Genomic DNA, 27,406 nt, shown 5'->3' with positions numbered 1-27,406 from the left:
AACATTGCTCTACCATCCTTTGCACTCATACTTCTGAGCTGGACAAAGTCTCACGAGCAATTTCTCAGTAGTTTGATACATCTGTCTGAGAAAAGTGCTTTGGATTTGGTTTCACAACCAACCCAGATGCCTGAATCTCTCCACAGTAGCCATTCTCTCGATAACTTGAGTGACTTATTACACATAAGGTTGTCAGAGCTTTTGGACAGGCACCTCCCTGCTGCTTCTTGCATCCTGTCAGATGCCACATGGCTGCAAGTGGACAGCACAGTACATCTTACCTGTGGCTGGCAGTGACGGGCTCATGGTGACAGTCACGTCACGTACAGAGCAGAACAGGACGCTGGCAGTGACGGGCTCATGGTGACAGTCACGTCACGTACAGAGCAGGACGCTGGCAGTGACGGGCTCATGGTGACAATCACGTCACGTACAGAGCAGGACGCTGGCAGTGACGGGCTCATGGTGACAGTCACGTCACGTACAGAACAGGATGCTGGCAGTGACGGGCTCATGGTGACAGTCACGTCACGTACAGAGCAGAACAGGACGCTGGCAGTGACGGGCTCATGGTGACAGTCACGTCACGTACAGAGCAGGACGCTGGCAGTGACGGGCTCATGGTGACAATCACATCATGTACAGAGCAGGACGCTGGCAGTGACGGGCTCATGGTGACAGTCACGTCACGTACAGAGCAGGACGCTGGCAGTGACGGACTCATGGTGACAATCACGTCACGTACAGAGCAGGACGCTGGCAGTGACGGGCTCATGGTGACAGTCACGTCACGTACAGAGCAGGACGCTGGCAGTGACGGGCTCATGGTGACAGTCACGTCACGTACAGAACAGGACACTGGCAGTGACGGGCTCATGGTGACAATCATGTCACGTACAGAGCAGAACAGGACGCTGGCAGTGACGGGCTCATGGTGACAGTCACGTCACGTACAGAGCAGGACGCTGGCAGTGACGGGCTCATGGTGACAGTCACGTCACGTCATGTACAGAACAGGACGCTGGCAGTGACGGACTCATGGTGACAGTCACGTCACGTACAGAGCAGGACGCTGGCAGTGACGGGCTCATGGTGACAGTCACGTCACGTACAGAGCAGGACGCTGGCAGTGACGGACTCATGGTGACAGTCACGTCACGTACAGAGCAGGACGCTGGCAGTGACGGACTCATGGTGACAATCACGTCACGTACAGAGCAGGACGCTGGCAGTGACGGACTCATGGTGACAGTCACGTCACGTACAGAACAGGATGCTGGCATTGACGGACTCATGGTGACAGTCACGTCACATACAGAGCAGAACAGGACGCTGGCAGTGACGGGCTCATGGTGACAGTCACGTCACGTACAGAGCAGGACGCTGGCAGTGACGGGCTCATGGTGACAGTCACGTCACGTACAGAGCAGGACGCTGGCAGTGACGGGCTCATGGTGACAGCCACGTCACGTACAGAGCAGGACGCTGGCAGTGACGGGCTCATGGTGACAGTCACGTCACGGTACAGAATGGGACGCTGGCAGACCTCTTTGGGACTGACACTCTGCTGGTTCCTCCATAACCAGTGCCACCTTAGAACCTTTTGTGCAGAGAAGTTTCAAGACACAGCTTAGCCCCTCTTTGCAGCCAGCTCTCAACATAGGTCTTCTCTAGAAAAGGTTTTGGAGCAGATGTGGCAGGGCCGGGCCCAGGATGTGTTTAGCTCTTGGGTGTGGCATGTCAGTGGCAGGGGCCATAGCCCTTTGGCATGTGTCTCCTTCATCTCCTTCCCCCTTACTCACCCTCTAATATCCTCGAAACTGCAGATAGTAACAAGCCCTATGCACACTCTCTCTGTACATACACACCAATGGTAAAACTCAGTGCAAATCAGACAAAATAAGAGACAGAGAACAACTGTTAGACATAACAAAGTTGCAGCATCACGACTCTTGTACTTTGGGCTGCTACTAAGGTACAGTAAAGGTCACTTGATGGTAAGCACTAACACCGTGACAGTCAGTCTGACATGGGACGGTGACCAAGTCACTCAATGTGGTGGGTAGTATGTACAGTACGGTGAAGGTGTGTGTGGGGGTGTGTACCGTGAGAGCGCATGGGCCATGCTCAGTGAGGGTTTACATGGGCATGTGTGGCAAGGGCATGCATGAGGCCAGACCCTCGTCTGCAGAGCTTCCTTCCCAGCACGTCATGGAAGTCCTTATTTTGTTGCAGTTCTAGGCTCTTTTCCTCTCGCTTGGCTTCTTTTTTATTTATTTATTTATTTATTTATTTATTTTGGGGGGGGGGGTCCAGTCATGGGACCTGAACTCTGGGCCTGGGTGCTGTCCCTCAGCTCTTCAGCTCAAGGTTAGCGCTCTACCACTTGAGCCACAGCGCCACTTCCGGCTTTTTTCTTTTTGCTTAAGTGGTGCTGAGGAATCGAACCCAGGGCCTCTGGCATGCAAGGCAAGCACTCTACCACTGAGCCACCTTCCGAGCCCTCGCTTGGCTTCTTAGCTCAAGGTTGGCATTCGGCCACATGAGCTATACCACTTCCAGCTTTTTGCTGGTTAATTGGAAATAGGGGTCTCCTGGGCCTTTCTGCCTGGGCTGGTTTTGAAGCTCAGTCCACAGATCCCAGGCTCCTGAATAGCTAGGATTATAGGCGTAAGCCACTGGCACCCAGTTTTCATGGGTATCTACGTGGAGCACAGAGCCCTTTTTGCAACTGAAGAGTTACTGGGAAAGACAAAGGTTTACACCTTCTGTGCTGAACTTACTTTCTCACTGCTGTGGGCTATCTCCGTGGCACTCACACCATTACTATATTTGTTTGGCACCCCTTTCTAGTCTTGATTTTTTTTCCATGCTCCCAGGATGGGATTTGAGTTTTTTGTACCTCCCAAAGTGCAGCTACAGAGAGGATCCCCAGAAGAAGAACCATGTTGGTGGGTCCTGGTGTGACCCACCAAGGCCTGCATTGGGCACATGTCTGGACTGTTAGGATCAGCTTCCTGCTTAGCCATATCTGCCGGGCAGGCAGTGCTTCTCCATCGTGAAGTTTCTTACTTACCTTCTGTAGACACTGTGGGGAGGCCCACATGAAGGAGTGGCATCTGGCATGAAGCATTTGTCTATAGTCATTCATTGCTGCTCACCAGGCTTCACTGCACTATCAGCTTGCACTGAGGATACAACCTTTGAATGCCTTTCACCTTCTTGTTTCCCAGTGAGCATCAAGACAGACCCAGGACCTGCCTGCTAAGTGGGGTCTTGGATCCTCACAACTCTGGCAGAGCTGTAGGGATATCCGGGGTTGAGCTATCATGAGGGAGATTCCTATACCTGTAGGACACAGTGTAAGTTGGGGGAATCATCTGAACCCTGAGCTGGGGGGCAGGCTGTGGGAAGATTAAGACAAGCTGGGCACTGCTTCGAGCTGGGGGCACAGGATGCCCACTGGGCAAAGGGTGCACAGTCCTGTAAATGGAAGTGTCCGTATAGGCCGTGGAGTGGCGTGGGGCTTGTCAGAGCTCTGAGATGCTTCCCAAGCTCTCTTCACCAGTTGAACACAAGGTGTGGCATGTCTCAGCTGTGCACTGTGAGAAGGGAGGAAGCGAAGCTACTGCGCCTCACAGAAACACGATGTGTTCAGATGGTGTGTTCTTAGTTCAAGCAGTGGCGCATGGGTGTCTGCAGAGGGTCAGAAACCGGGACTGAAAGGGCTGTTGGAGGTGCTCCACTGCTTTTGTGTTGGTAGAGTTAGTCTGCATAAGGATCTGTGGCTGAATTCATCCTGGTTTGTTGAGTGTCATCAATGATTCAGTTCATGACGGGTTTTCAGTAGACATACTCAAGGAGTTGAGAGCTCTTACTCATCTTGGGACTCAGAATCAGCTGTCCCTCAGAAGCACTCTGGGTGGTTAGGGTTCCACCCCTAATGCTCTCTGGTGGGTGCCCAGGGCAGGCGTGGCTCCCCGGCAGGTCCTGGGCCCCTCGTGCTGTCTGGTCGGTGCCCAGGGCAGGCGTGGCTCCCCTGTCAGTTGTGGGCATTCATCAGGCCACATTGCCTGAAGTCTGTTCTGCTCCTCCTGTCAGCTAAAGCTAACAGAATGTAAATTTAATGAACCCTGTGAAACCCATCTAGCTAAGCAGATTTGATGTCACACAAGATATGCAAACCCCTTGGTGGGAGGAGCATTTGCTAAATGAAGGAGGGCATGGGAATAGAGGGGAACAAAGTCTCCCAGACCTTGTGGGAGTCTGTATGAGATGTGGGTAAATTCCCAGTAAGGATTTCCTTACGGTCAAGGGCTGGATATGAGTAGATAGAGAAGCAAAAGTGGGAGTAGACCTCTGGTCCTGAGCAGCTGTGCTGGTGCAGTATGACTGGCTGAGATGCTGGTCCCCGTCACATGCCCCAGACCAGAGAACACCGGGGACTTCAGAAAGAGCTTCCCTAAAAGTGTGGTGTCTGCACCAGCCTTTCACAGACTTCTCCTAACCTGTGTCACCAGCTAGGTCCATGTAGAGACCTGAAATGTTAGACTGGCACTGGACTCAGGGCCCACGCAGCACCTAGTGTGGCTAGTGGGCCGTAAGGCCTGTGCTTTCTGGCACTGGAGTGTCTTTGGGTGTAGTGTCTGTGATCTTGACCCCAGCAGGCTTGAGAAGCTGACCTCTCAGAGGACATACCTCTGTCCAGATGTGTGGACAGGGCTCTTGCCTGAGGAGGGAAGGGTGGGCACTGTGGTCCTCGCTCGCGCTCTCTTTCTACACCTCTCTCCGCACACTGGGCTTCACACTGGATCCTGTGTCATTGCTGTCTTGATATTGAATGTTCAGAACTGGTTTCTTCTATATTTCTTTTGTTCCGTTGCAACATACTCTTAACATAGCTGTCCATGATAGTTCCCCACTCCAAACCAGCCCAGCAGGGCTGATGGGTGGCTGTCACAGAGCTACTTCGTTGATCTTTTCTTCCTGTTATGGTATTTAACAGATCCCATGTGCCATTAATTGTAGAATATTGTGAGGTCTTAAGTGAAATACCAATTAAATCATTTGGTCAGCATCCACATTCTTCTCAACATTTGGTTTCTGTGGAGGCCAGGGGCAAGTTTAGTCTCTGCAGTGCTGAGTCTAAAGGAAGTGAGCAGTCCCTGGGGCTGAGAATGCCCTTCTGGATGGTAGAAGCCATCTCCCTGACATGGCCTCCTTCTCTAGGGTTGGGATCCCACGTGTCAGAGATCGACTTCTACTTGTGTCAGAAGCTTCATCAGATCAGAAGCCTTGTTGTTTGCAACTTGTCAGCATGATGAGTGGCGAGTGTCTCACAGGACGGACGTGGCTCCTCGGGGCAGGCACGGGTGGTTAGGATGGTGGTGTGTGCAGGTGTGAAGAGGTTTGCGGTGGGCGTGAATAGTGCCGTGCAGTGCTGTGCCCTGCCAGGACATCCTGGTCAGTCCTCTCAGCACTGCGTGTGACCACGGGTCTGGTGGGGTGGTGTGGCCAGGTCCACGGCACCGTCTTCACCATCCAAGGTCAGCACCCAGGAATAGTGGTGATCGTAACTGTGACACTGGCTCCTGAACATGCTGTGCTGTGCTTGGCCCCAGGGCAGCCCTCCGCCACGCCACGCAGCGTGCAGCCTGGACGGTCACATATGCCACCATCCAGGTGCCTGCCTGTGCTCTAGGGTGTCCTCAGTCACAGACACCTGAAATTACGATCCTCATCGTTCACGGGAGCCGGAAGCGCATCTGTAGATTCACTATGCCAGTTTGACACTTCTTTTAACCTTTCATCAGGTTCAGGGCGCAGGTTTCCGAGGCTGGAAGGAAGGAACTTCTCTGTTTAGTAAAGAGGACAAAGAACATCTGCTCGAGAGATGCAAATCTCCCAAGTCCAAAGTGTAAGTCATCAGCAGTCTGTCTCCAGAGGGGAGGAAGTCACCGGGAGGTGGCAGAGGTAGCTGTGGTGGAGGTGTTGAAAGGGTGTGGCCCGAGCAGCCCTGCTGCTCCAGACCCCACTGGCCGGGAGAGGTGCCCACCCCAGTCTCCTTCCCCTGTGGGTGCCTAGAAACGAGTATGTACTCCAGATGATCTGGAGACAAGAGACAATGAAACACACTTTTGGTGAAAGGCCATGCAAGTGACATGCATTTTGAAATGCTACCGAAAAGTAAAAAAGAATTTGCGATTGTAAATTGAACTTACTGGCCTTAAAGCAGTCTATCATGCTCAAAAACTTTAAGAGACGTGTAGCACAGAATCCCTGCCAACATGCTGCTTAAGGCTGGGCACACCAAGCACAGCATCGCTTGCCTACGTCATCCCAAAGATCAAGGAAAAAAACAACAAAATTGCTAAGGATTGATTGGAGAATGGTAAAAGATTTTAAAATCAAATAGCTCTAACCTGGCATATTACTGCCATCTTATTGTAAGTATTTTAAAAAGTCACCACACACACTTAGCGCTGCTTTGTGATGGCAGGTTATTGTCTTCTGGTAGAGGACATGGCCATGGCCACTCTGTTACTCTCAGGCAGGTCCAGGGTCCCTTTGTGTTGTACTGTGGGGACCTGTGGCTTCACTTTGCCCTTGGTCTGGGAGGACAGTGTAAGTGGTCCTGCAGCCACTGGGTGGCCCGCAGAACCCATCCAGAGCCCAATGTCCCAAACAGGCCCCCAGTGACACTTGTGGGAAGTTAGTGTAGGCCACTGGCCCGTGCATGCTTTTTGTTCATTTCCTTCCTGAGTCTTACCTTTGTAGAGCAAATTATCTACTAAATGCTTGAGAGAAGCCTAACACAGAAGCAACCCTATAGAAAACCCACTTGGTGAATGTCCTCCCACTTGTTTTCCAGTCTAGACCCAGGTTTTTAAAAATTTTGTTTTATTCTGCAGATGATGTACAGAGGGGTTACAGTTGCATAAGTAAGGTAACGAGTACAGTTCTTGTTGAACATTGTTACTTCTTCCCTCATTTTTCTCCCACTTTCTCTCCCTCCTTTCTTAACTCTGTAATAATTTGTATTCACAGATGTATCTAAGCAAACGGATTAAATTTGCAGTCTCCTGAACGTCACAAACGTGGCCAATTTCCTCACATTACTGGGTGCTGAGATTCATGACACCATGACAGAAGTGCATAGAAAAGCAAAGCCATGCCCTGCCCCTCCTGTGGCCTCAGGCAGTCAGCTCCTGAGAGCTGGCCTTTGCTCCTGGTGAATGGAGTTGTGAAGCAGCTAATTGTTCCTTATTTCCATAATAATTGTAATGTTTACACATAGGCTTGTTTTCATGTTAAGCAATTAAATTTTTAGGAAAGAGCCTTATAAAATCAGATCACAGTGTGACCAGCAGTAAACTCTTTCACTTCCTACAGAACTAACTTACGACTTAAAGAAGAGTTGAAGGCAGAGAAGAAATCTGGATTTTGGGACAGTTTGGTTTTAAAACAGAACAACCAGTCTCGAAAACCAGATGAGATAGAAGGCTGGGAACCCCCCCAACTCAGTTCTGAAGATGTGGTGGCCCATGTGGACGCGGCTCACCCTGACTTGGGGAGTAGCCACTCACCCTGGCCTGGCTGGGACGGTGACAGCAAGGGCTCTACCAAGTACACCAGCCTGTCCAGTTCAGCCAGCAGCTCCCGCTGGAGTCTCCGGTCGGCGGGGAAGTTGGTCAGCATTCGGCGACACAGCAGGGGCCAGCTGACGGACGCGGTGGAGGAGGTGGAGTGAGCAGAGGAGCCCTGTTATGCTTGTCTAGCCTTTAGTTTAGGGTTTGCTGGGCCTAACGACCCTCTGCTAGCACACCATTAAGTCACCCAACCCTCCCTCATTCTAGAAGTCCGTAGAGTGCCTGAGAGTCACGCTGGAAACCACATGCGTGGTGGCTCCTGGTGGCGTTTGTTTGCCTTACCTTGGACATGTCCATATCTGCTGAACCTGGACATGAGCATCTTTCATGCTGTCCAGTGATAGCGAAATGACCTGATGTCTCCACAGAGTGAAGCTGGCTTCGGTCACTGTCTTTCATGACCTGTCGCCTTCCCCCTGAATGTGACAGATGCTGCTCGACTTGAAAATGTGGCAGCGGGGGCTCCTTCTCCTGCTGTCAGAGCACCAGGTGCATCTTCCTAAGCCACATGACTCTGTGTAACCCAGAAGTTAAGCTTTTCCTATTAAAGAGCATGTGAACAGATTACACGCTGGGCAGCCCAGGCTGCGTGCAGTAGGATGGCAGGCCTGGTACTGCCTCCCGAGCGCCCCGTAGAAGAAGGTTCTGGGGGGTTAGTTCTTCTCTTGAACTTTTAAACACTGACCTGTATTGTCTCCAAAAAAATCTGCTGTCTTATTTCAGTTTAGATATTATAAAGAAATGCTATCAAGTGCGGGTGACCGTTACTTGATAATTTAAAAAATTCTTAGAAACCACTAGCTTATTCATCACGGAGTTAAAACATGTAACGTACTGAAGTGCCTCTTGTTCCCAGGTTTAGTTTGCTGAGTGAAGGACCATCTTGGGACTGACGTTCCGTGGGTCAGTAGGAAGTCCTTTCTCTCCCACAGGCAGGGATCATGGCCTCTACTGTCTCTTGCTCTGCCTGTTTCTCTAGAAACATTCTTGGCTCTGTGATGCCATGTGTCAGGGTGCTGCTTAGCAGCAGTTGGTGCAAATATTTCTTAGGTGAGAGTGGCCTGACAGAAGAGGTTTATTGGTTTTGTTTTGTTTAAAGACAAAAGCCTCCGATTACGCTGTGCATTTCCTCTCCCAGGGGAACTAGAAGCAACGCTCTCCTGCCCTTGGTTCCCCCAGTGTGTCCACTGTGCCCTTCGACCCTGTCTGTGGTTCCACTGGGTGTACAACATGCAATGTAGTGGATTAAGGCGCATCTTCAATAGAATGGACAGAGTCATCTGTCATCTGTAGCTACCTACGGCTATAGATGTTTATCCACCTGTTTATCCATCCACCCATCCACCTCTCCCTCTGTCCTTCTACCTGACCTTCAATGCATCCACTGTCTTTTTAAAATAGAGGAGTTCATTTACTGAGTCTTCAGAGGGGGACATGCTTTAAATGGTGTTCAAATAAAAATTTTTTAAAATCACGAAGTTGTGAAATTGTGTAGATTTCCTTTATGTTTGATAACACAGAAGGAGGTTTGTACTTTGTAGTACAGTGACTGAGTTAGGGAATCATGCATATCCTCAGGCAAGCATTGGGTGCATGGCTGTAACCCCCAGTCTCTCTAGAAGAGGCAATGATGTGTGACACAGCTGTCTCCCAGCAGGAGTGGGTGTCCGCTCTGCCATTACTACTAAGGTTCTGAGACTGGGAGGCAGTGTCACACGCACATGTGTTGATGAGCTCTGGGAGCCAGTGGCCCCTTAGGTGCCTGTCCTGAGTGCTCAGTGCCTACAGCATGCTGTGCTGACAGCCGAGCTGCCACTGTCATGTGCTCGGGCAGAGGTCCTCACACGGGCCCTCAGAAGTAGACTGCTAGCTGGGCGCTGGTGGCTCATGCCTGTAATCCTAGCTACTCAGAAGGCTGAGATCTAAAGGATTGTGATTTGAAGCCAGCCCAGGTAGGAAAGTCTGTGAGACTTGTTTTTTCTTTTTTTTTGCCGGTCATGGGTCTTGAACTCAGTTCTGGGTACTGTCCCTGAGCCTCTTTTGAGCTCAAGGCTAGTACTCTACCACGTAAGCCATAGCACCACCTCTGGTTTTTTCTTTTTCTTTTGTCAGTTGTGAGGCTTGAACTCTGGGCCTGGGCGCTGTCCCTCAGCTCTTCAGCTCAAGGCTAGCGCTCTACCACTTGAACCACAGCGCCACTTCCGGCTTTTTTCTTTTTGCTTATGTGGTACTAAGGAATTGAACCCAGGGCCTCATGCGTACAAGGCAAGTGCTCTACCACTGAGCCACCTTCCCAGCCCCGAGTACTAGACTTTTTTGGGGGGGAGGGAAGCTAAAGGACTGCCCAGGCTCTGAATTCAAGCCCAGAACCAGCCTTTCCCTTGCCCCCACTCCCCCCACAAAGAACACAGAAGATAGAGCCAGATTGCTGCTGGAATGTGCATGGCAAATCGGAATTTTTTCATTTACCGATGTTATTGAAAAAGTAACCCTTGTGTTTTGGTTAAAATAACTGGTTTGTGGTGTAAATACTTTAGCTTTCAGGGAAAATGCCCTGAAAGGACAGCAAAGTGTGTTTATTGGGTGTGGCTGGAATGAGTGGCGCGAACCTGAGCTGCTGTGGCTGCATCCAGCACCGTGTTCTGTGTCCTCCCGGGAATGCAGACGGCTTGAGGAAGGACCAGGACTCACAAATGGAAGGCCTGCTTCTGTCTTTTCATCAGTTTGTGTGATTACTGACTTCTGCTTTCAGCAACTTACCACTCCATGCTAGGTGCTTTCCTGACTTGTAAACCTCATTCTAAGATGCAGAGAATATATTTACATTTTCATAAATAAACAGTTCCACCCCAGGTTGTCCCCATGTGTCTTTTGCCTGTTCAAGCAGCTTCCTGAGCTGTGGCTTAGGGACCACTGCGGCCGGGCCTACTTGCACCTGTGCGCTTGGCCATCAGAGTGGGTGGCTGGAAGCACTGGGCCTAGGTCTGCCTCTGTGTTCGCACACTTCCATGTGAAAGTAAGTTGTTTCCTTCAGCCTCAGGAAAAACATAAAATGAAAACAATCTGTATTGTATTTTTTACACACTTATTAGCTCTGTGTATGTGTGTGTGCTGATGCTTGAGTTCAGGGCTTTTAAGCTGTACATCCAGCCGAGCATTTTGGCCAGTTAACTGGAGATTTCATGCCACAGACTTTGAACTGCAGTCCAGTTTTCAGCCTGAGTAGCAAGGATTACATAGGCATGAGCCACAGACAGCCTCCCAGCCATTCTTACTTTTTCAAAAGATAACCCCCTCTTGGATCCAGGCCTTTTTGAGAGACGGTGGACTCTTGAGAGGATCAACAATGAAATGAACTGGACCTGTCTTTCTGGGAACAGAAAGGAGGAGCAAGAGGGGCTGGGAAGGTGGCTCAGTGGTAGAGCGCTTGCCTTGCATGCCTGAGGCCCTGGGTTCGATTCCTCAGTACCACATAAGCAGAAAAAGCTAGAAGTGGCACTGTGGCTCAAGTGGTAGAGCGCTAGCCTTGAGCTGAAGAGCTGAGGGACAGCACCCAGGCCCAGAGTTCAGGCCCCACGACCAGAACCCCCCCTCCCCCCCCCCCCAAAAAAGGAGCAAGAACAGGGCCACACGGTCCCTTCCTCACAGGCCCACTGTGCCACTCACCTTCTCCGTGGTCCTGGTCAGACTTGCTCTCTGCCCTTCCTTGGACCTGCACAGTACCGCAGGCCCCACTCTCCGGCCCTCACTGATGGACGTATCTCAGCAGCCTCCTGCAGGCCTCACTGGCAGCAGCCATCTCCGTCCTTCCCTCTTCCAGTGGTCTTTTAAGCTGCCCCCTCATGTTCACTTGCTGTCTGCCTAGATGGCCACTCCCTCTGTTGACATCAGATTATGTGATTTTTTTTTCCAATTCTAATAGCTTTTTTAAAAAGGCTCAAAGTAGTCCTGAGGTTGCTTAATCATTGTGAAGGACTGACCTGCAGAATAGTATCCAACCAAGATATGAGGCTACCTCACACCTTTGCTGCGGGAGCAGTGGCATTTGGATGTTGCTCACAGCCCAGGGCCTAGGCAGAGCCACTTTCTCTTCCCAGGCTGTTAGGGAAAGCCAGGTGGATGCACTCCCTTTACACAAGGACTCTGCTCTTACGAGTACCTGAATTCACAGTATAGAAGGAGAATAACTTTGGAGTAAACAGTAATTTTAGCTAAGGCAGGGACGCGACCATGCAGTTTCTGCCAGCGGTTAGTTTTGTCAGTAAATGGAGGAGTGGGTAGGAGCGCCGTGGCGGCGCTCCAGCCATGCAGCCCACCAGGCCCAGCCCAGCCCATGACGCATCTTGGAGTGTGCTTCCTCTTTGAGGAAGAAGCTGTGAACCTGAAAGATGGAGATGCTATAAGAGCTACCTAGGTGGCAGAGAAAAGCCACTTGTTTGAACATAACACTGCATGGTTTAGGGAACATGTGTTATGTAAATATGGAGGAAGGCATTCCGGCTGCAGCTTTCTGCAGCCCAGCCAGAGGCCGCTGGAGAGGGAGTGAGGGACAAGGGGCCTGCCAGCCCGTGAACAGTGGCTGTCAGCTCTCCAGCTTGATGCGCTCCGCTGGGTGGGAAGTGTGGACCTTGCAGCTCACCCCTTCCTCTTAGAGGCTCCTGCTGATGGGTGCACCCTGGAACCACAGGCTGTCTGCCTTGAAACATGCTGAATGAGGTGGGCACTGGCTCCAGGCCCAGGCGGTGCCCTTCTGTGAGGCACCAGCTTACGTATCTGGGAATGTCTGTGTTGTCCAGGCATTTCAGAGTTTCCAATGAGAGGAGGGATGTTAGTGGGTTTTTTATTTCAGTGATATACTATTCCCTTTGGAATTGTTTTTAGCAAAATTTTCTTACAAAGTTAACTTTTGTATTGGAGTTTTAGGGAAATGTTATTATGATTTCAAAAGTTATAAATACAGACAATTTTCAAGAAAACTGGTCCAATATGGATGGGGTGGAAGTAATGAAATACTTCATTCTTTAAAAGAAGAAAATTTTTTTCAGAAGTAACTTCCCAAAAACAATCAAAACAATTCTTGTCCTTTCTCCAACAAGTAGGGTTTCAAAAGTCTCCTGAATTATGTTGAAGTCAATCCCATGACATGTTGTGTTTTATTTAACAACATGAAATAAATTTACCTTCATGTCATTAAATACAAATGTTTAAATCATACACATGAGGCAGATTAGAGAAGCCCATTTCTCCCTGGAGCACTAAGCAAGCAGCTAACTCTATTAATAAATAATAAGCCATTTTCTTAAGAAACCCTGGTAGTGTTTATTTTTCCTTTAAGCCAAGCTGTGAGGGTCTGGGGTGACACACCTTAACAGAGCTGTCAGACCCTTCTCTGGTGCTTTGGCTGCCGTGACATCGTCTGTGGACACCATGAGGGAGCTCTACAGCAAACACAGCTGCGTGGAACTGAATCATCACTCGGTTCCTAAAAGCACATTCCCAGCTATGACTGTGCTGCTCTTTGCCATCAGAAGCTGTGCTGTACTCAGTGAACCTGGATCCATTTCCACCAAAGCCAGAGAGGGGACTACTTCCCCCAGTGGCCCAGCAAGAGGCATGTGACTGGTGTAAACATAGTCCTGCCTTTGCATGCCTGCCCTTTTTCTGGTAAGCTAGCCAGAAGACACCATCTGTGCTGCCTGTGGTGTTGAACATCCAGCTTATTAAAAGGTTTCTCTTTATTTTCTTCCCTAGTTTTGATCATTGTTAGTACAGTGAGCTAATCTGGTAATATGAAAGGAGAGGGGACAACAACAGTAATAGTGAGAGGCAGTGTTAAGAGTTTCAGAAGACGGCCAGGACAAACATGAGAAGACAGAAGCAACAGAAACAATGAGGAACAGTGGAAGTGGAGAGAAGAGAGTCGAGGCTGAAGAAAGAGAGAAGGCTGTAACAGAACCAGAGAATAGATAGCTGGCTCTGGTTGCTGGAAGAGTAGCTGGGCCCCAAGCACCAAGGCCAAATGTAACATGAGCTGCCACTGTCAAGGGCTGAGTATTTATAGACATTTCAGATCGTGTAGCTGTAATATTTGCCACTGCAGCACTGATTCCAGCACCCAAGGCACATATATGAGAGCTATATAACACTAAAAAGCAATGCAGACTGCTGACTGCTGCTTGCTACCCTCTGCTGCCACAACCTGAGAATTACAAAAAGCAACTAGAAGAGCACCCTCCTTGCCTACTCACGACTTCTATCTAGGTAGTGTAAGGCCCCAGCCAGCCGATAGATAACACGTGCAGCAAACAGCACTCCAAATACATGAATAGCAAAATGCTGACAGAATTGGAGAGAGAAATGAATGGTTTTACAGTGAGGGGAGAGAGCTGTGTCATGGAGACAAATGTCAGGAACCGGAACGCACCACACTGTGGGTGTGTGGCACATGTGTGCAGGGAACAGTCTCCTGACAGTGTGAGGCCACAGAGTCTCAATACACTTTAAGAGACTGAAATAATGAATTTTTTTGTTACAGTAGATTGAAATAAATAGTAGAAAGTGATAAATCCCTAAGTATTTGGAAATGAACATACTCCTAGCCAGCAGATTATCACTCTAGTGATAACTGAAAACATAAGGGGTGCAGCAAAAGCTGTGGTAAAAGGGCAGTTGCTTTAAACACATTCACAGATCTCAAACCAATCTACATTCACGCCTAACGAACAGCCCAAAGCCAGCAAAGTGGAGGGATTACAGCAAGGAAAAGCAACAGTATAGTCAAAGTCAACAAGTGATGTTCATCTTTTTTTCTTTTCTTTTGTGGGTCATGGGGCTGGAACTCAGGGCATGGGCCCTGCCCCTGAGCTTTTTCACTCAAAGCTACCATTTTGAGTCACAGTGCCACTTGCAACAGTTGTTTAGGTGAACCAAACCACTAACCCTCTGGCTGGGAGGAAAAAGACCCAGAGGATGCAATCCGGAGGGGATGTAAGAGCAACTACATAGAGATAAAAAGAGAAAAAGGTGATGTGAATGAACATCGGAAAAATCCCCCAAACACATCCTTCCAAGGCTGGACCACAAAAAAACAGCCAGAGCAAGCCTATGAACTCCCAACAAAGAAAAGCTAACATTTAAAGAAATAAGCTGAACCTCGTCAGACTTTAACATAACCTGGGGATATGTCCAAGTTCTCTCCACGGAATTAGCATTATTCTGGTGCCCAAACCAGATGGAGACATTACAAGAATACTCAGGTCCCCAGCGAAGATACATGTATCAACATCCAACTAAATACTAGCAAACAAAACTAAATAGCACACTGGTTTGTCCCAAGGATGTAAAGATGCATCAAAATGCCCAACTGTACTATGTAACACACTGTACTATACTCACAGAATTGAGGAAAAGATCATGTACAACTGGATGTAGAAAAAAAATTTGATGAGATCTTACACCCTTTCATAGTAAAAGCTCTTAATAAACTAGAAGCAGGAGAAAGTAACCACAATAGCAAAAGCCACACAAAAATCCCTCATATAGCTAATTATGCCAACGCAAGGAGTCAGCTCTCGATATGTCTACTCAGCAGTTGAGGTTCTGGCCAGAGAAGTCAAGCAAGAAAAACCATAAACAGGTATTATACTGAAAGTGAGAAGTGAAATTGCTTGTTTTGTGCACAACAAATCCTAAGGAATCAAGAGATATTTCAGCAAGATTGTAGAATACAAGATCAAAATGCAGAAATCTTTATGAGAATTTGAATCTATAAGAAGCACATAAACCAAAAAGTAGGCAGTCAGATTGTGTGTATAGCTTGTGTATGCGACTCTGTATAGTCCTATACCATGCATATGCAGACACAGGGTGCCATGCGGTGGGCTGGTAGCAAGTCCACCCTGACATGCTGCTGGGAGGACACTTGGCCTTCAGATTCACACGTTTGTTGACTAGGGGGACGGGACAAATGACAGCAGTCACCCATCCCCTGCCCCAGGCAGTCGCTGCAGGCAGGGAGCCTCTCACTTTCCAGTCTTGCTCTCAGTGTCTGGAAATCTCCACTTCAGGACAAAAAAAATAAATGGACTCAGTGAGAATGGTTGTCCCTGCTTTCTTCAGGCCCTCTAACAACCTGTGCTTATTCATGCCTTGGAGTGGGCCTGGTGCCAGCTGACCTGTGTAAACAGCCCCCAATGTTCCAGTGCTGCCTGAATTTTAAAAGCCTCTGCTCCCACCTCTCTCTGGCTTTTGCAGGCAACAAAGTAAGCCTTCTCACATGTGTAACTGATGCTCACCTGTAGAAGCACACCAACACACAGGATTTGTTGGAGCTGCTGGACTCTGAAGATGTGCCTATGGAATGGAATGATGTGACTGGAACCCTCCCTATACTCTCAGTAGTTTTTTTCCCCCTGAATCTTGTTTCTACAAATTAGTGCAGTTGTGGCTGCACAGCACAGACAAATAGCATCGGAACAATAAGGTTATGACTACTTAGGAGACAGAACAGAAATTTCAGGAGGTTAATATGATTCTGTGTGTATGTGTGCCAGTCCCGGGGCCTGAACTCAGGGCTTTTTTTCTTAAGCCTAGCACCCTACCACTTGAACCACAATGCCATTTCTGGCTTTTTGGCAGTTTATTGGAAATGAGTCCTAAGGACTTTCCTGCCCAGACTGACTTTGAGCCACAATCCTCAGATCTTAGCCTCCTGAGTAGCTACCTTTTAAAGACAACACTAAAAGCAGACAGGGGCTGAGAAGGTGGCTCAGTAGTAGAGTGCTTACCTTGCATGCATGAAGCCCTAGGTTTGATTCCTCAGTACCACATAAACAGAAAGAAAAAAAAAAGCCTAAAGTGGCGCTGTGGCTCAAGTGATAGAACACTAGCTTTGAGCTGAAGAGCCAAGGGACAGCGCCCAGGCCCAGAGTTCAAGCTCCACAACCGCCAAAAAAAAGAAAGAAAGAAAGCAAAGATGCATAAAATTACTGAGAGCCATACAAGACAGCATGTTAAACCTCACAATAAGCCCTCACAATAAGTCCCCACTTACTGAAACAGCACCTGCAGTCTGAACATGTGTGGCATTCCTCGGCCACTGACAGACAGTCAGAAAAGCCAAGTCACTTGCCTGCTGAGGCTCCTCTGACAGGGAAGAGTTTTTGCAACCATATTTTCAAATGGTGTTTAAGATCCAGGCAAATTCTCTTAGTTATCAAACTGCAGACATGAAGCGTCTGGTTTTATGAAAAACTGAGTCCAATGCACAAGCGGAGGTCTTGTGTGTGTGTTGTGACTCATTTGACAATAAGGAGCTGGCCGTGGCCATTATGTCAGGTCTGCACAAAATGTGAGGCTGAAAATCCAAAATATTTCTCATATTTATTTATAGATATGTGGCTACAAAATTTAATATTCTTAGAAGAAAATATTAAAGTATGATGGTTAGGTCTTCCCACCTGGTTAAAAACGAAAGTATACATATGTATACTATGGCAGCTGAGGGATAGTTTTTCATATCCTTTCTAGCAAGCATACTATCTCTGTGTGATAGAAATAAGTGTGATTTTAATTGTATCTTATACAATTTTATTTTCAAATTTTTCTAAAATGGACATGCACTATTTAAAAATAAAATAACATTTTAAGGACAACACATTTTTCATCAAGATTCATATCTGATGAAGCTGAATCAGCAGATAAACATGGTTTACTGTGTTTCCTACACAAGTCAGGCCTAGACATCCCTAGACTGCTCCCCATTCCTTGGCAGAGGGTGTACTGTGGTTTGGGCTTCACAGCCCAGTTCAGGGCAGAGGCACCTGGAAGGAACAGAGACCAGACACTGCTGACTATGGATGGTGCAGTCATCTGCAAGCCAAGTGACTGGAACATGCCCCCATTTCCCTACATTTGTTTTGAGCACAAAGAGGGCATATGTGAGTACAGCTAATGAAGCTGTGAAAATATACCTTAGGAAAAATAAATATTCTGCACAATGTATTTACAAGGTTAATTGTTTAGTTCTCCATCTACTTTACTTCAGGATGGGATATCCTAACTTGACAATTAGGAAGCATATTCTTGGTTGTCTGGGTCAGTTCAGCACAGAATGTGGGGCTGAAAATCCAGAAATCTTTTTCTGATCCATACCTATAAATATACAAAATTGCAAATTTTACTATGCTTAGAAGAAAAGTTTTCAGAAAGTACAAACAGTTTGCAGTGTCTCAATTCTTAAAACATACAACAGTGTGATTTTACTGTACAGTTGCTGAGGGACATTCCCCATTTTCTTTCTGGTTCTTTCTAGAAGTACAGGCCTCAAAGATGCTGCTAGACACAGGCTCCACCGTTGCTTTTGGTCACAGAGAACACTTACTACGAGCTATGCACAGCAAACACAAGGTACAAGTTCAGAGACAACAGGGCTGAGGGTGGCTGTTAAAACTTGAAGAGGTCGATGAAGTGCTGTGGGGACACAGGCGTGAAGCAGCTGTCAGGGTCAGCAGCAGTGCAGGGGTGACCCGAGTCCTGCGGGGAGGAAAAAAGGCAGGTTAGGGTGCGTTGTCACCACTGTCAGCCAAGTTTCCAGAGAGATCATCAGCAATTCATTCAGTGGACCCTGGCCTTACACTACACAGATGCCTGGGCTGGGAACAGTTACAAGGGCAGCCCCAGTGTTCAGTAGCCCCCAGGGACCCGCTTGGTGGGACCGGAGGCAGCATCAGGAGTCAGCCTACGTGGAATGCAGGAGCTGCTGGTATCTGGATCCCAAGAGCCCGCCCCTCTGCATCCTGCCTCCTGGTCCCAGATAACCTGGTTTCTTTTGTTGCACAGACCCAGGGAATGGGTGTGGGACCTGTCTAGAGACAGGGCAGCTGGGACCCCATAAGCACTGCTCCTAGAGTAGGTGGCAAGGGAGCTGGTGGCAGTTACAATTAAGGAGCAGAAACGGTATTTTTATAGCAGTGACAAGGAAAAAACAAAACAAAACAAAACACATTTTATGGAAAGAACTGACACCATTTCAGGAGGGTAAGTGGGCCATGCTGTCTGTGGCCTCCTCCAGACCACACTGAGGCGGTGTGACTCCCAGGTCAGCTTTCAGGGACCAGTGTGCCATCGCCAGTGGGCACTGAGACCTATGCAAGCCTGTGATCTTCAGGGTGAGGGCAGTGCACAGGGTGGAGCAGCATGCATGGCAACAGGAAGTACCTTGAACAACCAAGCAAGATGGTAGTCCTTTGAGATCGTGAAGAAAGAGTCAGCAAGTAATGCAGCCAGTGGAGGAAAAAGGGAAAATCACCATTAGAAAGAGCCAGATGTAGTTAGGTTTTTAGGTTTGAGGTATATTGTCTGTGAAAATAACTAAATACCAGGAAACCAAGTCTGGCAGAATGAAAACACACATCACCACCAGACACCCCACATGCTTTATGACTTGAAGACATCAGAAGAAATATTTCCATTTCCTCTAAGTTTCTCAAACAGACAACTGAGGAAGCCACACTGGCTCCCGACACCCACACGGCCTCAGGATCACTGCTGGGTCCCCAGCCCTCTCTTTTAGCGACTGAATGGCTAAGACAAGAAAGGGGCGTGGAAATGCTTTGTCTTAGTCCTGGCTTCCTTAGTTTACCCGGTTTTGTATAGTTGGAGACCAACGATTAGGGTGGAAACATGCACACACTGACTCTTACAGTGCCCAGTGACCTGGGTGGGGCCCACAGACCTGGTATTTAGAGGCAGGTAGACAGTTAACAATGATCGCTCCAATACTGTAAAGCTGAAGCAGAATAAAAACCAGCCTGGGAGCAGAGGAAGGTGCCCCACAAGGACAGGGTGGCACTGTCAAATGTGGCAACCACAGACCTGGTACAAGCCGAGATAGTGCAGAACACACTGGTCTCCTGCCCCTACCTGGGCTCAGGTGAGAACTAGCTACCTCTCCCCCACTGCCTAATTATCCTAATTCCTGATTAGCCTACAGCCTTTTGGTCCACCACTATTCATTGGAAGGCATACTAGATACTGTTCTGAAGCCCACTACATCATCTCCAGGGGTTGGGAGGCTTTGATGGCTTGAGCTTGAGACTCAAGTCTGTGCTTTCTATACAGGCTGCTGCCCTTGGTGAGCATCATGGGTCATAATGCGGTAGAAGGGAGGTAGCTGAACAGTACAGGAGTTAAGGTAGGAAAGTAATCTTCCCTACACTTGAAACAGAAGGTACTGAGCCTCTGGAAGCTTGGTGGGTGAAGAAGCAGAGCCATGTGGACACTCTGTGACCTTGACCACCTGCCACTCTTCATTAGGAAGGTTTGGATTTTTATAAACATGATCATATAATGGGCCACTAAATACAAGAATCTTCAGGCTGATTCTTCTGGAAAGAGCAAAACAACATCTCTATTTTAAAAAATCAGAGCTTAAATATTCCAGGAGACTTAAGCAACACATTCTTATACTGCCAAGCAACACAAAAACTGAGGAGAAAGTATGTGCTTGTGTTTTTTTTACTTAGCAGATAGAGCACTTTAATATTCTTGGGAACTGTTCCAAGAAAAATGTTTACATCGCATACAAAATTGAAAGTTTTCTATCACATCAACAACATTTTTCCCCATGAAAATACCATTACTTTTAATATCTCTACAGTATAAAACAATGTGCTTGAAAGCATTCATTTAATCTAGACATTACAGTATATCATCTACTTGGCTCTACAGCAGAAGACATGTCCTGTGGTTCTCAGGGCCTTGAATGATTCAGAGAAGTAACAGTTCTGGATGTATTTTCTGAAAGTAGCCTAGTCCCAAGGAAATGGATACCACAGTGGGTGGGACCTGGCTCCACACATGGAACCTCTTCTGTCTATAGGCACCTGTGTGTGTGTGTTTTGGGAGAGGGGGTAGTTGTGCAGCTTGAACTCTGGGCCTGGGCACTATCCCTGTGCTCTTCAGCTCAAGGCGAGTGCTCTACAGCTTGAGCCACTGTACCACTTCTGGTTTTCTAGTGGTTTATTGGAGATAAGAGGCTCACGGACTTTCCTGACCCGGCTGGCTTTGAACCGTGATCCTCAGATCTCAGCTTCCTGAGTAGCTAGGATGACAAGTGTGAGCCACCAGAGCCTGGCCATCTATCTGTGCTTGAGCCCCATGACTAGGATAAGGAGAGGAGGAAGTCCATCTCCTGTGCATCTATCCATCACCACAAGCACTCAGAATTAATTTGGACAGAAGACGTTCCTGGTCAAGAGAGAGCATTCTGAAGAACAGTTGTACTGCTTTAAAGACATTTCATATAACTCAAACATTTTGAGAAAGAAAATGGCCACACCTCGACACAAAACAGTAAATCAGTCATAAGAAACGGTCTTCTAAGCTATTTTCTGCTGGACGTACCAGCAGCTACTATCTTAATGCTGCCTAACTCTGGTACTGATAAAATAATACAAGAAAACCTCAGTATCTTAAGCTATCTGATTTGGAGTCTAAAAATAAAAGTCTCACTGTTATACTGAAGTTTGAAAAGAATTAAAAGCTCTTGTCTCATTTCTAATAATCTATAGTTTGCCTTACGACCCATCAGATGACAAATAAGGAACAATGTAAAGCAAACTAAACAACTGAAGATAAACATATCTTATGCTTTCTACTTGGCTAAAGCTTCATGTCCCCAAACCTAGAAGTTGAGGCTCCTTGAGAAACTGAGCCTCCTCTGGGCTTGGGGCAGCAATGAAGGGGACTTTCGGGTACAGTTCAGGTACAGAGCATCTCACCCAACATTTCTCCCATAGTGAGGTCTCAAATGTCAGGCAAGCTGTGGAACAGATTCCAGGTACATTCATTATCGATGTGCCCACAACATGAATCGTCTACCAACTGGCCCACTGGTTCCCCTGGGACTACGGAAAGTGTGTGATCATCAGAGACAGAGGTGGGTGGTGAGGTCAGAAACAGAGCAAGTGGAGGGAGAAGGACACTGCTCAAGATTAAGTTTTCCACTCAAGTGTCAACCTTACAAATAAGTAATGATAGCACTGGTAAGTGTGTGTGTGTGTGTGTGTGTGTGTGTGTGTGTGTGTGTGTGTGTGTGTGTGTGTGTGTGTGTGTGTGTGTGTGTGTGTGTGTGTGTGTGTGTGTGTGTGTGTGTGTGTGTGTGTGACTGGGGCTTCCACAAAGGGCCTCTAACTCCTGCTTGGCTTTTTCCTTCAAGGATGCTCTACCATCTGAGCCACACCTCCACTTCTGGGTTTTTTTGCTGGTTAATTGGAGATAAGAATCTCAGGGGTTTGTCTCCTTGGGCTGGTTTTGATACTTGATTCTCAGATCACCCCTGCCTGAGTAGCTAGGATTACAGATGTGATCCTCCAGTGCCAAGGTCTTGTTTTAGTCCCCTAAATGAGGTAAGTGTTTCACGACTATGTTTCCTTATGACCCTTAGCTTTGAGAAAAAGAGGATCAAGGCTTATCCTGGCCCTTTCATGTGACAGACCAGTCTTCCAGACGGGTTACCAGAGGCCAAGCATGTGAAGATGAGGAAATGATTCTTCCTCTTGTGACAGAACAGGGTGTGTGGCTCCCAGAACTCTTCCCAGGAGCAGACATAAGGAGTCTCACCAGTCCTTTCATGTCTCTTGGTACCCATGTTTACAATGGGAAGCACAGCATTGAGTTTTTTTCACTGCTGACCCAAAGCACAAGTATGCACTTTTATGGGCCCCTGCTCCCTTTCCTAAGATTTGGTACAATGTATCTAAGTTTCTCATTACAAATAGTGTTTCCCATTCTTACCTTTACCTTTCCATGTGAAATAGAAGTGAAAAGTGTGTTTCACCATATTCCAATCCGCTAATTCCAAGAGTTATTTAAAAGCATTACCTTCCAAAAGAGAATGCTGCAGTGCCGACAGAAATGCAAAGTGTCTCCATACTGCTCTTTAGTTGGGTAGTATTTCTGAAGTGTAAAATACATCAACTTCCATTCAATATGACCTTTTTCTGAAAGGATCAAATGTCTACAAAACTAAAGAAACAAAATTCTGTTCAGAATCAGAAGATAATTTTCAGAATACATACTAGGTACTTAGTTTTTGTTTTTAGAACAGTGTAGTGCATGAAGCATTTATTATTTGTAATTAAACTTACTTGTATTAAGTCAATAAGGGACAAGTGAAATAAATCATGGAATATTTGTATGATAGCAAGCAGCTGGGAAACAGATCTGAAGACTTGGCTCTGTAATACTGTTATACTTCCTATAACAGGTATCCTATGCTTGATGAAGGATTTGTGTAAACTATGTAATGAACAACAATGCGCTTGAAAAGACATTTCTCCTAAGAAGACACAGACACAGCTAATGACCTCATGAGAAGACATCAGTCTGCCAGACCGGATGCCGAGATGCCACTTTGGTTGTTAGGGAGAGTGCTGAGATGCCACTTTGTACCATGAGGATGGCTACAATCAGAAAGGTCAGACAAAAATACAATGCAGGGGAGGGCACAGAGAACTGGGGCCTTGTACTGCTGGGGGAAGGACAAAATGGTGTAGCCGCTGTGGGAAACTGTCTGCCATTCATCCAAAGGCCAAACATAGTTACAATTTAACCTACATCTCTAGGCCTAGGAACCCACCTGAGAGAAAATAAAATGCATCTAATTCACAAGCTTATCAACGCATGTTCCCAGCAACAATAATCCTAACAGGTAGAAGCAAAGCGTAAGCAAACCAGATGCTAATAGCTGGTGAATGAAAAAATGAAACACAGCTTACCCATACAGTAAAATTTCATTTAGCCCTAAAAGGAATGGAGTTATCCTTATTACCACACCCATCCTGAAGGACATTATGCTAAGGGAACATGCCAGTCATAAAACTGTAAGTGGTGTTTATCGTTTGGCTCACGTCAAACATCCAGACCAGAGCTATCCAGAGATGGAAAGTAGACCAAGAGCTGCTAGGGCCGGGAAAGGGTATGGATTTCCTTGTAAGGAAATAATCATGTCCCAAACTTGGCTGTAGTGAGCTGCACAAAAGCCTTGTGATGGGATAGCAAAGCACACAGCTAGGTAAATCAGAGAACAAAAACACTTTCATAACTTTCTTATTTGCAAAATGATGCCTCTGATGAGGTTTGCTGCTGCAGAGTGTGTTTTGCTTTTATTATTAAAAACTATCACTCATACTCAGTCATGCCCTGTGATGACTTTGTTTGGAAATTCTGATGTAATAATGAGGAATTCTTGTTTCAAATAAGCTTTTAAAAGAGGATAGTTGAAAAATAGAGAGGACCTGGGATTGGAGGTGTGGCTCAGTTGGCAGAGCACTAGCCAATAAGTAAAAGTGCTGGGCACTGAGTTCTAGTCCCAGTCTTTCTTTTTTTTTTTTTGTGGTCGGTTGTGGCGCTTGAACTCTGGGCTTGGGCGCTGTTCGTACGCTCTTCAGCTCAAGGCGAGCGCTCTACTGCTTGGGCCACAATGCCACTTCCAGTTTTCTAGTGGTTTATTGGAGATAAGAGTCTCACGGACTTTCCTGCCCGGGCTGGCTTTGAACCGCGATCCTCGATCTCAGCCTCCTGAGTAGCTAGGATTACAGGCGTGAGCCACCGGCCCCTGGCCAGTCCCAGCCTCAGACTATACAAAAAAAAAGAAAAGAAAAGAAAAGAAAGAAAGAAAACGAAAAAAGAGAAGAAAAATAAAGAGGACCAGCTACAGGCTATGTAGTAGAAACGACTATATCCTTCAAGCACTGTTGCGACGTTAGTTCTTAGACACAAAAGCAAGTATGCCTTGTTATTTCTCCTAATTCTGTGCCTCCTCATTGTTCTCAAGGAGGAGTTCTGTCACGTCCATGATTTTCTCCTAACCTTTATTTGTGGTCTTTCTGAAATGGAATCTCATGGCCACACCAGGAGCTGATCGGTGCCTAATTGGCCTTGTCCTCCGGTGTCACTTCAGACTGTGGATGGCACTGCGCTTCCACTGGGGGGCTGCCTAACCTCTGCCATTTCACGGAAACTGATTCTAAGATGCTTATTTTTTTCAGGGTGATTATTATCTTTTGAATGCTATTTTGTAGTTCATTCAAAAAATATGCACCAAGAGTATGTACCTGTAATTGCTAATTCCAACTTGTAACCTAACTTCTAGTTGGACATTAAACATGGGTGCATAACAAGTATTTAGGTTCTTTCAAGTGTGCCTGCAAGGAGTTTTAGAACTTCACAGATATCAGTAGACACCCTTAAGATGCCACTGGAGTTTGACATCTGCCAGCACTTCATATACAGTCTAGCCTAGGCTCAGCACATCAGCCAAAGCCCTGGCTCTTTTCCCTGTGAATGACCTTGGAAGGGAGGTCCAGGCATACATGATAACCAGAGCCCAGCCCAGACAGACTTTCACTCATTCTCCTTTCCTCAGTTCTAATCCCTCCCTCCAAGAGATTATTCAAAGCACCCACCACTTCCAATACCAATCTAGAATTTAACGCAGTTGATCTCAGAGAGATAGAGGATAGAATAATGGTTACCAGACACTGGGATGGGATGTGGGGAGAAAGCGTGGCTAACATGTCCACGAGTGATTTGGAAAGTTATTTCCTGCTCAGATGAGTACCCTAATTCTTTTCATTCTCCCTTACAAGCTCACTTAGCAGTCTTCAGGCCTTAGCTTCTCAAAGCCCCATCGGCTTTATCCATCCCTGGGACGGGGCCCTTCTCTTCTCCCTGAGCTCTCACCCACAGCCTCTGGCTCCTTGGAGATGTCTCCTGCTATCTCTGCCTGGGACCCTCTTCCCACCCTACTTTCCCTGGGCAGATCCCACTGCTCCTCCCGGTCTTCCTAGCTGGCCCTCGTCCACCACCATACACAGTGATCCACCTTGAGCTTCTGACAGTCTACTCTTCAGGCAGCATCAGAGGGTTTTTAAAAAGTTGCACAATGGAGGGATAAACTGGGAGAGAGGGAGGAAAGGAAGGGTGACACTTTCTAAAAGGAAATGAGCCGAGTTATATACCTGTAACCCCCCCCCCCATATACATCAGCTTTATAACAATGAAAAATAAAAATTTTAAAAAAGTTGCACAATGTTCCAAATGCTTTGCGATCTTTCTTGAGGTCACTAGATTGAGGACAAGGATCCTTGCCATGGTTCAGCCTCTAACTCATTCCCCTCTTCACACAAAGGGTGCTCTCTCCTTGTGTCTACGCCTGTCCATGGTCATGCTCACCATGAGGTACAGGACATGCCATCTGCCCTCCCTCGCCCTAACCGTGGCCAGGGATGTCAGGCTCTGCAAAGAAGTAGGAAGAACAAGAATATCAGCTTCTCTGCATGGAGGAGAGTCACCAGTGGGCAACATGCGCTCTGGAGGATACTGGAGATGGTACTGTTGCCAAGGGGGCAGAGCCGGGCTATTCCAGGCCCACATCAGGCAGAGAGAACAGAGCTGGAATTAACCTGTCATGTAAAGGAACCCAGGCCATCCTGTCACTAGGAGGTGGGATAGGACCCCATTCTGGTTGTGCTAATTGGTTCTAGGCTATTTTTAGAATCACAGTTGTTTTTGATTATGAAAAGAGAGAACTAAGCAACCTCAGCAGTATAGGATGGAAATGAAGCACTCACCTATCCCGAGCATTCATGAGACCCGCCAGCTCTGCACCCAAGAGCACTGGAAGGGACTCACCTGCTTTTCAGCGAAGTGGTACTGACACAGCTTCTTCCACAGCCTCCTGTCCTCACTGAGCATGTACAGGGTAGGTGTTACCTGGCCGAGGGTGACAATGTCCCACCCATCTGAGAAGCGGTACAAGATGTTGTTTAGCATGTGCAAGGGCAGGTCACTAAGTGTGAGGCCAGTATTCACCTGCTGAAAGGAAACACAGGCAGCGTATCACTCAGACACCTGGCGGCCAGGCTGGAACAGACACTTCACAGTGTTGCTACGGTAAAGTACCCTGACCTCAAGGGTGTCACACACACGGCAATTTGCCCAAGACTGGAAGGCTGAACACCCACACACATGCTACCTCCACTCCAATGCAAGGAGGTAAAAGCTGTACTGCTGTGTTTAGGAAAATACATGGAATATGGTGGGCTCTAAAATTTGCAGCTGCTGCTGAAAACAGACATGCTTTGTGAAGGCAATGAAGACATGTGGTGAGTGAGGTGAGGCTCATGGGATGCGGCACCTCTGAGCCTCCGATCCAGCCTCACTACCACACACAGGGCAGCATGGCTACTATGCTTCAGCCCAACGGAGGGTGAGGGGTCCGTCTTCAAGGTCCTTCCCGCACTACTTATATCTACTCTTAATTGTAATCTTTAAATAGTTACAAATTCAAGTAGTTTATATTTCATACTTACTCATTTTATGTATGTTCATATTTTATCCTTATTTTTATTGTCTTAGCTGGCACAAGCTGCATGTTTTATGGTGTACAGAAGTGCATCTGATTCACGTGCACACAGTGACATGGTTACCAGTAGCACATCCATCACAGGGTGCAGCATTTCTGAAGTAGTCTGTGTCTCACTGTTAGTTGCAGCAATAAGGCATACAGTTCTATCTCCATCCCCATTCAGCTCACAAACCTGAGACTACACATACTTCACCAGCACTTCCCTGCCTTCTAGCTGCTGATGGACGTGATTTCAGCCATATAAACTATTCCTTCCTCATGGGAGCCAGAGAACAAATGGTTGTTCTACAAAAGGTTTACTGCTCCAGGACAACATAAGAGTTGT

The 27,406-nt window shown here is 47.3% G+C and overlaps 2 protein-coding genes across 8 annotated transcripts in view; one reads left to right on the top strand and one right to left on the bottom strand.

Annotated features, from left to right (window-relative positions):
• LOC122116220 (testis development related protein) overlaps window positions 1-9,123 on the top strand; it is a 32,634-nt gene extending 23,511 nt beyond the window's left edge. The window contains exons 2-3 of the mRNA XM_042689884.1: window positions 5,814-5,917; window positions 7,393-9,123. Of these exons, the coding sequence (XP_042545818.1) occupies window positions 5,814-5,917; window positions 7,393-7,750 (462 nt within the window). The 3' untranslated portion in view covers window positions 7,751-9,123. The remainder of the gene's footprint in view (window positions 1-5,813; window positions 5,918-7,392) is intronic.
• Window positions 9,124-17,223: 8,100 nt separating this feature from the next.
• The window catches only part of Fbxo25 (F-box protein 25), a 29,391-nt gene continuing 19,208 nt past the window's right edge, over window positions 17,224-27,406 (bottom strand). For 5 of the 7 annotated variants that reach the window (XM_042689883.1, XM_042689882.1, XM_042689877.1 and 2 more), the window contains 4 exons: window positions 26,346-26,528; window positions 22,533-22,676; window positions 18,867-18,893; window positions 17,224-18,182 (listed from right to left, as the gene is read on the bottom strand). In XM_042689883.1, the coding sequence (XP_042545817.1) occupies window positions 18,093-18,182; window positions 18,867-18,893; window positions 22,533-22,676; window positions 26,346-26,528 (444 nt within the window). In that variant the 3' untranslated portion in view covers window positions 17,224-18,092. The remainder of the gene's footprint in view (window positions 18,183-18,866; window positions 18,894-22,532; window positions 22,677-26,345; window positions 26,529-27,406) is intronic. The other 2 variants (XM_042689880.1, XM_042689881.1) reach the window with 2 other exon arrangements.

Source organism: Dipodomys spectabilis, unplaced genomic scaffold (genome assembly GCF_019054845.1).
Source record: "Dipodomys spectabilis isolate Male_0828 unplaced genomic scaffold, ASM1905484v1 ptg000128l, whole genome shotgun sequence".
In the NCBI taxonomy this organism is placed as follows: domain Eukaryota; kingdom Metazoa; phylum Chordata; class Mammalia; order Rodentia; family Heteromyidae; genus Dipodomys; species Dipodomys spectabilis.
Note: the sequence above shows the minus strand (reverse complement) of the source record. Positions and strands in the feature narration are given on the sequence as shown.